At 47.9% G+C, this 9719-nt stretch overlaps 1 protein-coding gene across 1 annotated transcript; it reads left to right on the top strand.

The window, feature by feature from the left end:
• Nucleotides 1–1018: 1018 nt before the first annotated feature.
• On the top strand, nt 1019–3181 carry LOC115355120 (retinal cone rhodopsin-sensitive cGMP 3',5'-cyclic phosphodiesterase subunit gamma-like). Its single transcript, XM_030045791.1, has 4 exons — nt 1019–1145; nt 2120–2228; nt 2331–2368; nt 2461–3181. Exons 2-4 carry the CDS (start codon nt 2122–2124, stop codon nt 2535–2537), a joined length of 222 nt encoding a protein of 73 aa, XP_029901651.1. The 5' UTR covers nt 1019–1145; nt 2120–2121; the 3' UTR covers nt 2538–3181.
• Nucleotides 3182–9719: the final 6538 nt, after the last annotated feature.

The raw sequence follows: 9719 nt of genomic DNA, 5'->3' as shown, positions 1-9719 counted from the left end.
GCCTGGTAAAACATATATTTTTTGTGATGTCTGCAGTCCATCTGTCGTTGTGTGCTGGTTCGGGTTCGGGTTAGCTACACTTTAACATGTACTACAGTATCTGACTGGCTCTTGAGCGCAAATCAAGCTTTGATATAATCTAATCTAATCTGATGTAATCTAATCTAATCTACTCTAATCTAACAGCGGTCTTGTATGTATCCATATAAATGCTGAAACAATCAGTCGATTAATCCATTTGTCATTTAACAGAACATTAACCGCTCATATTTCAATAATCAACTCATTTTATTTTCTCATTACAGCTGCACTTACATCTTCACAGAGCTGTTTGTTTCCTTTTCTCATTTATAATTAAATCATCATAACATCAATACTTTAGCTTTTTCTTTGGTTGCCAGTCAGACTAAAGAAGCAATCTGAAGAAATCACTCCGGCCTGTGGTATCTATAGTGATAGCCTTTATCTGACACTTAATAAACTATATAATTAAGCAAAAAAAAAAAAAAAACTGACAATGAAGGAAAAGACAGTGAAAATAATGATAATTGCAGCCCTTCTCTGTGTATGATGTGATGATATGGCTGTGGAAGTCAATTTCCTCCTTTCCCACAAATTCAGATCCAATGTAATCTCATGTAATCTCATGTAATTTAACTGAATATTACAAAAATGACTGTATCCAGTTATTCTTCTGCTGTATGTCTGATGCTGCTGACAACATTCACATAACGTGTGTAATTTTTTTCAACGAGGTCAGCCAAATCGCTCAGACACACACTCGGCTAAAGTTGTTCGGTACATCTGAGGCCTGACACCCTCAGGGAAAACAAGGGCTTAACATCTTTCTTACTGTACATGTTGCACCGTCAGGTACGTACGTGCTGTTCCCAGGGTCGTCAGATAATCCTCCAGAATATCTCATGTGAACTCCCTTAACTGCTTTGTGCATGGCCAGGGCAGATTATAACGAGGGATTATAACGAGCAGGTATAAAAGGGAGAGGTCGAGGAGGAGCGCCGAGCAGAGAGAGAGACTGCAAAAAGAAAGAGAGCCATCTCTTTGTTTTGCGCCTCCTTCTTCACTTGTCCCTCCCAGAGAGCTTCTTCTCCGCAGAGCCAAACACCAACCAATCTACAGCGCAGGTGAGACTTGCACTTTTACTGTTTCATGTGGGATTTTTCTTAATTCTTCATACAGTTTATGAGAGAAATGTCTGTGAAAGCGTTGGGACATTTTACAAGGAAATTGAGGAAGAAAAAAAAAAGGCTATAATCCCACATGTTGGACTAGTTTGCTTCTGTGAAATTAGACATGATCAGTATCACGAGTGTGGGATTATAAGGGCCTATCTGTTTTTTTGAGATATCGAGCATCAACAGATTTCATGTCAAAGCAATCCCAAAGTGCTCTTTAGGAGAAAAGTCAAAACCTGTAATGCAAAAAGCCAGAAGTGTAGTTGTTAAAAAGTGGCCCCTGTGAGCTACTTTGTATTTTGTATTTGGTGCACATTTGGAGGTTTTCAGCCTCTGCACGTCAACACAACATCAGACAAGACGTCAGCGCTCGGTGCAGGAGGTGAGCACGTCAAAAGCAGCGAAGGGAGGAAAGATGGTAATGAAAGTCTGGTGGAAGACAAGTCACAGCAGCGATGATCATCATTTATTTCACCAATTTGTTTTTTTTTTTGTTTTTTTTTCACAGCACCTGCTCTGCAATTTTAACACGACATGTGATGCTTCCTGCTGAGGCATTAGTCTAGATATTAAATTCGTATATTTTTTCCATGTTTTACCCTCTGGGTTATCATTGTCCAGCTGAATATTTGCTATGGCCCCCGAAAAAGTGAGAGAATGCTTTAAATCAAGTGTTTAATGAGTGTCCCACTGTTGGATCCTTGAGCTGGTTACATAAGTGAAAATGACATCTTAAAAAATCAGGCATTAGCACCTTGTTATTAGAGGATGGGGGCAGAGGCTGAGACATAAGACAATTAGTCAAAGGGGATTAGTTAAGGATTGAGATCATAGCCTGAAATAGGTCGATCAGGGTCACCATAACTTTCTGAATTTCTGATGGCTTCATGTTTTTTTTTTGTTTTTTTTTTTCATTTTTGCAGAGATGAACGCAGCAGCAGCAACCGATGGCGCCAAGGCCGCTCCTCCCAAGTTCAAGCAGAAGGAGTCCAGGCAGTTCAAGAGCAAGGCTCCTAAAGCTGGACAGAAGGGGTGAGAAAATGCTGCATCGTGAATTCATGCGTCACATTCAGATTGTAAGGTGCAGTAATGGAAGCGGCGTTCTTCAATATCTCTCTCTGTTCTTTTTCTCAGATTCGACAACGATGTTCCAGGGATGGAGGGCCTTGGCGGTAAGTGTCAGTTCAAGCCGCAGCTCTGATTGGTTTAAAAATATCACAAAGCTGCAGATCCTGATGTCCTAACGATGGCGTCTCTCCTGCAGACTCGGCGGTGGTCTGCCCCTGGGAGGCGTACGGCGACATGGAGCTGAATGAACTGGCCCAGTTTGGCATCATCTAAACCTTCTACCAGCGCTGGCGCATTTCTTTATTCTTGGCGGCTGCGATCCAGCAGCTTTTTTGCTCTGCTTTTGAGTTCTCACCCTCTTTCTGGGCATTGAGATGAGCTTCGGTCGGTACCATTTGAAGAGGACAGAAGGAGCCAGAGGGATTGGTGTTCTCCTCTCCTCGACGGTGGAGGAAGAAGCTCTTGGACGGCAGCCCCCAAGCACCGCTCCTCTCCCGTCCTGGACATCCACACGCCATCAGCTGGAAGATTTAGTGTCTCTGGAGTCTGTATTCTCTGTACATACATCTGAATGAGATGTCGCTCTGTCTCTGTTGTGGCCTTGGTCTCCTCTGTAGCCCAGACCTTGTGTAAAAGTGTGACACACTGTACCGGTACTTGGGTTTAAGTGAGGGGATGAAGGGATCAGCTGACAATAAATACACCTTTAAATATCATAGAAGAGTGGAAAGGTAGATTGCCTCGCATTTTGGCCAAATAAATTGGAAATACACAATTGTAAATATCTATCTATCTACCTATATCTATCTATCTATCTATCTATCTATCTATGTACTTATCTACCTATCTACCTATCTATTATATTATTCATGCATGTTACAGAGTCAATATATTTATATGAAGAGGTGTTTGTTATGCTTGACATTGTAATAAAGATTATATTTTAATCACCTTATTGTCTCTCTCCATTCTCAGTCTTTTTTGCAATTCACTATCATCTCATAAGCAATTAAAGATGCTTACTTTATATTATCTATGGCATCGTGTGGCTTGCTGTATGGCTGACTGCAGCCCTACGCCTCGATTTGGCAAAGGTTTGCAGTGGCGCTAATGGCATGGTGTGTGTGAAAAGAGACAATTCTGATTTATCAGCGGTGCGCAGAGTGATTTTGTGAGTGCAGCTGAAGGAGGACATCAGAGTACAAACAGCTTACAGATTTTAAGCTGTGTCAGCCAGAAAGCGCAAAAATAAAGAACAGGTTTATTCTAATTTTTACAGTAGCTCCTTGCGCCTGATTTAATAAACGAAAAATTACTGATTTCTGCAGACTTTTTAGCCTGCTGCCTGGTGAAAGCATGTTGAAATTGAATTTTTTTTTTTTTTTTTTTTCAAATCTAGCAGCCTACTGAGGCATGACTTATAAGGCATTTTCCTCATTAATCAGAAGTATGGATTACATAATTATATTGTATTATGTTTCATTTCATTAGGAGATTCTGGCTCCACAGGAAAGCATTTTTTGGCATTTCTGCTTTATTTGACCGTCACAGTAGAGAGAGACAGGAAAGGCAGGGGAGAAAGAGAGGGGACCTGAGGTCGGATTCGAACCCGGGACCCTGCGATTGGGACTCAGCCTTAACGAGTGAGACGCGCTCTACCAGGCAAACCACCGGGGCGTCCAGAGGAAATCTTTTTTTTGGGAATCACGGTCATAACTCCAAAAAAGGAAAAGAACTTTTCTTCTCAATGATTATTTACCAGAGTTTACAGCAAAAGCTATGAAAGGCCCTGTAGTGAGTTTATGTTAAAACAGCTTTAACTCCAACACGTGTAGAGTTGATGAAAGGATATGATGAAAAAAACACATGTCGTCTTTATTACTTTGATCTAATGTCACATCCATCATGCCACTGTGGGAAAGCCACCTTCAGGATCAACCCATGTGACTGCGCTGGACTGGTCATAATGTCTGGTGTCATAATTTGCAAAAGTACACCTGAATTCAATAATATGCTGATGTGCTTGCTTTCATTAATGAGAAGTGCATTTTTGCTTTTTTCATCAATAGCAACCGCGTCTGGTACCACTGGTTACGTAAAGAAGCGGCTGAGCTAATTCCATTACTTCATTGCCTTGCATCTATACGTTGTACATATTGTTCGCTGGCAGCGCTCGGTCAGATGATATAACTGTCCCTTCACTGAGCATCGACACAGCTGACGAGCTAATGGGTTTAGGTATTATCACCGCGCCCGCCTCCATCAGCTCATCTCCTCAGTACACAGGGACTAACCAGACTTAAATCCATGACCTCATGAAGAACAGCCACGACGAATATTAGTTAAACATTTTATTTCTTATAGATGGTCAGTTTTTCACCAAAATGACCATGTCAGTATTGATTGACTCTGGTCTTTCTTGTGCCTGGTGTTTGGGAATTAGGCAGCAGTCATTATATAATAATAATAATAATAATAATAATATCAGTCTTGTGTTCTCTGGTTTTCATGCATGTGCAACGTGACGTGCTCACCATCTGAGTCACAAGTTTGCAGGATCCGTTTTATCAAAAGTTGTGGATATTGATTCTCTCTGTCTCCTTTTTGAGTGTTCTCGAGGGTCTTTTTTGTTTTGTTTTGTTTTTTTCTAACCAGATGGTCCCTTGAGATAAAAATCTCTTTTCGATGGCCAAGAAAGCACTGGTTCCAAAAATAATAAAATAGAGCATGACAAAAACAGACCAGGGACAATTAAAAATAGAGCACGTTAAAAACAGACGCGGGACAACAGAAACAAAGGATAAAATCCAGCTCAGGAATAGCAATTGTAGTCTTGGGTGACACATTTTTTTCAAACTCTTTTTTGAACAAAATTACGAAGCTGTAGTGTGTTTTGAAGGTTATTCCATGAGCAGGGCACAAAAATTGGAGAAAGACATTCCACCAAGTTCTGAGGAAATTCTGGGTGTCTGGTAGAGAGCAGGGTTTACATTTACCCAATATAGTTTTGTAAATTAAAGAGCACCAACGCTGCTGTGTCCTTGCACTGCAAAAACGTAAAATCTTACCAAGATAATTTGTCTTATTTCAAGTCAAAAATGTCTTATTTCTAGTCAAAATATCTCATTACACTTAAAATAAGACATGTTCTCTATCGTATGAGAATATCTCTCCATCACATATAGAATATATGTTATGGGATTTACTGACATTCTAGCAGCTGACGTGAAAACCTCTTTAAGACACACCACGCCTACCGTGGCTTCCCCTGCGCCCTATAAATAGACCCAGCTGCGCAGGGATCAGCTGATTCTCTGATTTTCACTGCAGATCAGAAGACGTGAGAGACAAAAGTTTTGAGAGAGGGAGACGAACGGTGGCTTTGTGCGATCCACATACCTTCGGGTAGAGAGCCGGTCTGTGTTAGACTCCTCTCAGGGTGAAAAGTCGCCTTCTTGCTCCCTTGCATTTCTTGGGGAAAGGAGTTGAGTTGGGGGTACCGAGCGTACAGTTGGTCTGACGAAGCGACGAAGTCGCGGGTGCAGCCAGCGTCCTCTCTCATATCTCCCTTTTCCCTTTAGTGTGGGGAAGTTGTCTGTTGGGAGGATTGTGCCGTACAGGTGCAGCTGGCCGGAGAAGCGACAAGTCGCGGGCACGGCCAGCACTCTCTTCTTGGGCAGCTTTCTTGCCATTTAAAAAAAAAAAAAAAAAGCTTCCCCGTGTATTGTGTTGTGTCGGCAGTGGCACAACAGCGTCCATTTCTCCCCATCCCAATTCCAGATCGATTCTTGTGGGAAAATAAAACTCACAGGGAAACTAAAATAAAGCTAACAAAGTTAGCAAAACAAAACGCAAACACAAACTTTCCGGGTCACGTGACGGTGACGTCACCGCAATGACGAGCCGGGAGAGTCCATTGTGCCTGGGCTGTGGGGGGAAGATCCCCATAGATGATCCCCATGATTTATGTATTTATTGCTTGGGAGGGGAGCATGCATGGGCAGCACGGGAGGATCCTGCTGCATGTATGAGCTGCTTTTGCATGTCAGCAAGGCAAAGGGAAGCACGTTGCCGGTTGTTTTATAAACAGGGCACAATAAGGGAGACCCCTACTGTAGGCCTACATGCTACCAAGCGGTTCAAGCCTACAGCTGTAGAAACTGGGCAGGCTGGCATGGCTTCTCCTCCAGGCCCGCTTACTGTGCGCACAGTGGGGGGTGTGCGGTCTGTGTCCAGGTCTGACCCAGCCGAAGTGGTGCATTCGCCCCCAGGGCCCTCACATGAGGAACGCCCGGCATCCCCGTTGATAGACGTGGAGGGGGATGACGAAGAGGTTTCCTTGTTTCCTTCCGAAGAGGAGGATATGTTTGCTGCGGATCAGCAAGAGGAGGGGGAGCTCGATGAGAAGCGGTCACCCCTCCTGCAAGGTCTTATTAGTAGGGCAGCAGCAGCTCTGGGTGTTGACATGCCGCCTATACAGGGGCTTGGCCCGTCACGGTTTGATGACGAAAAAAGGGGGTCCCAACCCTCAACACGCTTCTCGGTGCCCCTCCTCTCAGACTTTGAGGAGGTGGTCAGGAGGCAATTTAGAGCCCCACGGGCATTGGGTCACTGGTCCGGGCTCTGTCGGGCCATGACTGCAGTTCACACTCCAGAGAGGATCGGTTGTGGGCCGCCACCCTCGGTGGACGCAGCATTGGCAGCTCTGGTGGCTCCCTCTAAGTCAGTTCTGGGGAAAGGGAAGAGCCGGAGCAAGAACTGCAATATGATGGATGGCTTGCTGGTGAAGATGCATGGGGCTATGGCAGTCCAGACGAAACTGGCCAACACGGCGGCCATATTGTCCCTGTATCAGCGACACTTAGTCCAGCAACTTTCAGAGGAGTGTGGGGGGCAGCTCATAGAGGACCTGCAGCAGGTCTCCTCACTTCTCCCCAAACTTATGAGAGAGCAAGGGGAGGCAGCCGGCAAGGCCTTGTCAGGTCTCTGGCAAGCGCGGCGTCATCTGTGGCTGTCACAGTCCCAATTACAGCCTGACGACAGGGCATGTCTGCTCAGGCTGCCTGTGGAGCCGACAGCTATGTTTGGGCCAGATGCGACGATAATGATCCAGCAGGCGCAGGAGGCTCGTCGCGCGGCTCGTGAAATGTCAAATGCCCTGAGGCAGACCACGGGCTGGCAGGAGGTGCGTCGGTCACAGCAGGGGCACCAACAGCAGCATCAAACCAGTCAGGCGAAGCCAGATCTGAGGGTCCGGCTGGATGCAGGGCAGCGCAGCAGGAGAGGACAAAGAGGGCGCGGGGGTAAAGCACCCCAGGGCCCCAAGTCCCAGTCCTGACGCCATTTTTCCCCCTGTCGGGCCAAGCCCTCAGGGGCCTCATGCAGTATGGGAGTCCCTGGGGGCAGACCCCTGGGTCGTTTCAACAATGACTCAGGGGTATCGTCTTCAGTTTTCGAGTGCTCCTCCTGTGACTTCGGTACCTGCTTTTACCATCGTTGCAGATCACCTACGCAGAGAGATTTTGCGCTCAGAGGTGTCCAGTCTCCTGGCCAAGAGGGCCATCAGAGAAGTGGGGCACGAAGACAGGCGGGCGGGGTTCTATTCGCGTTACTTCCTGGTCCCAAAACGCGATGGGACACTCCGGCCCATTTTGGACCTCAGGGGCCTGAACAAGTTTCTTCGGCCCCTGAAGTGCAGGATGCTGTCCATCCCACGGGTGAAGCAAGCGGTCCTTGTGGGAGACTGGTTCGCAACGGTCGACCTCAAGGATGCATATTTCCAAATTCCAATTTGGGAGGGCCACAGAAGATTCCTCCGGTTTGCCTTCGACGGCAAGATCTTCGAATTCTGTGTCCTCCCCTTTGGGATATCGCTGGCTCCCCGCACCTTTACCAGGTGCATGGATGCAATCTTAGGGCCTCTGCGGCAGCAGGGTCTCAGGGTAATGAATTACCTGGACGATTGGCTGATATGCGCTCAGACAGAGGAGCAGTGTCGTCGCCATGTCCAGATGTTGTTGGTGCACATCCAGTATCTGGGTCTGTGCATCAACGAGAAAAAGTGCAGTCTGCAGCCATCTCAGGCCACCCAGTTCCTCGGTATGTGGCTGGATACCAGGACTGGGTTGGTGACATTGACTCGGGCCAGACAGGATTCCCTCAGGGAATGTCTGGAGCAGTTTCACCTGGGGGCCAGGGTCACATGGAAGCTGTGTCTTCGCCTGTTAGGTCTCATGGCCGCTGCCGTACAGGTAGTGCCACTAGCTCTCCTGTACATGCGGCCAGTACAGAGGTACCTGTACGGCTTGGGGCTCTGCCCTCAGAGGCATCGGTGGGCGTCGGTGCTTGTTACCGGGAGGTTGTGCACAGCTCTCAAGTGGTGGAAGGTCCCAGAGAACTTGGCGAGAGGCAGCAGGCTGGGCCCTGTACTGCGCCGCCAGGTGATCTCTGTGGATGCATCCCTCGAAGGCTGGGGTGCCATCCACGAAGGCAGAGGGACCAGTGGACGTTGGGGAGCCCCGTGGCAGGGCCGCCATATCAACGCCTTGGAGCTGAGGGCAATCCACCTGGCCCTGGTGCATTTCCTCCCAGTAGTGCAGGACTGCCACGTGCTGGTAAGAACCGACAGCACCACGGCAGCTGCGTACATAAACAGGCAGGGAGGCATGGGCTCTCTGCGCCTGAGTGGGATAGCACACAAACTGTGGACGTGGGCATACAAGCAGTTCCTGTCACTCAGGGCAATGCATGTGCCCGGTGTGGTGAATGTGGCGGCGGACCTCCTTTCCAGGAGGGGACCACATCCAGGGAACTGGAGGCTCCATCCAGCAGTGGTGGAGGAGATCTGGCGCCGCTTTGGAAGAGCGGTGGCCGACCTGTTTGCCTCGAGCGAGAACGCTCATTGCCCACTGTATTACTCCATCGAGAGAGATTCGCCTCCCCTGGGCTGCGATGCCATGGCACACCAGTGGCCTCAGGGGCTGCTCTATGCTTTTCCCCCGTTCAGCCTCCTGCCCAACCTGCTGCAGAGGATCGGTCAGGAGGAAGTTCAGGTGATTCTGGTGGCACCGGATTGGCCACACATGACATGGTTCTCATGGGTGACACCGCTGTTGCACGGGACACCATGGAAGCTCCCAGTTCGCCGGGACTTGCTGAGCCAGGCACAGGGGACCCTGTTCCACCCCTTTCCACAGGGGCTGAATCTCTGGGCCTGGCCACTGAGAGGGCCAGCTTATTAGGCATGGGGCTATCAGGTTCGGTGGTTCACACCCTGCAGAATGCTCAAGCCCCGTCGACAAGGGCGGCATACTCCTATCGGTGGGAGCTGTTTGTGTCATGGTGCAATGCCAACCAGCTTAACGCAATGTCATGCTCAGCTCCAGAGGTACTCAGATACCTGCAAGAGCTCCTTGAGTCAGGCAAGTCATGCTCCACCCTGAGGGGTGTAGTAGC

Source organism: Myripristis murdjan, chromosome 3 (genome assembly GCF_902150065.1).
Source record: "Myripristis murdjan chromosome 3, fMyrMur1.1, whole genome shotgun sequence".
NCBI classification, from domain to species: Eukaryota; Metazoa; Chordata; class Actinopteri; order Holocentriformes; family Holocentridae; genus Myripristis; species Myripristis murdjan.
This window is presented reverse-complemented; position numbering and strand designations above follow the sequence as displayed.

Coding starts and splice junctions, on each gene's coding strand:
- LOC115355120 (XM_030045791.1), top strand. CDS start 2,122: ATGAACGCAGCAGCAGCAACCGATGGCGCCAAGGCCGCTCCTCCCAAG. Junction 2,229..2,330: donor CCTAAAGCTGGACAGAAGGG/GTGAGAAAATGC, acceptor TCTTTTTCTCAG/ATTCGACAACGATGTTCCAG. Junction 2,369..2,460: donor AGGGATGGAGGGCCTTGGCG/GTAAGTGTCAGT, acceptor TCTCTCCTGCAG/ACTCGGCGGTGGTCTGCCCC.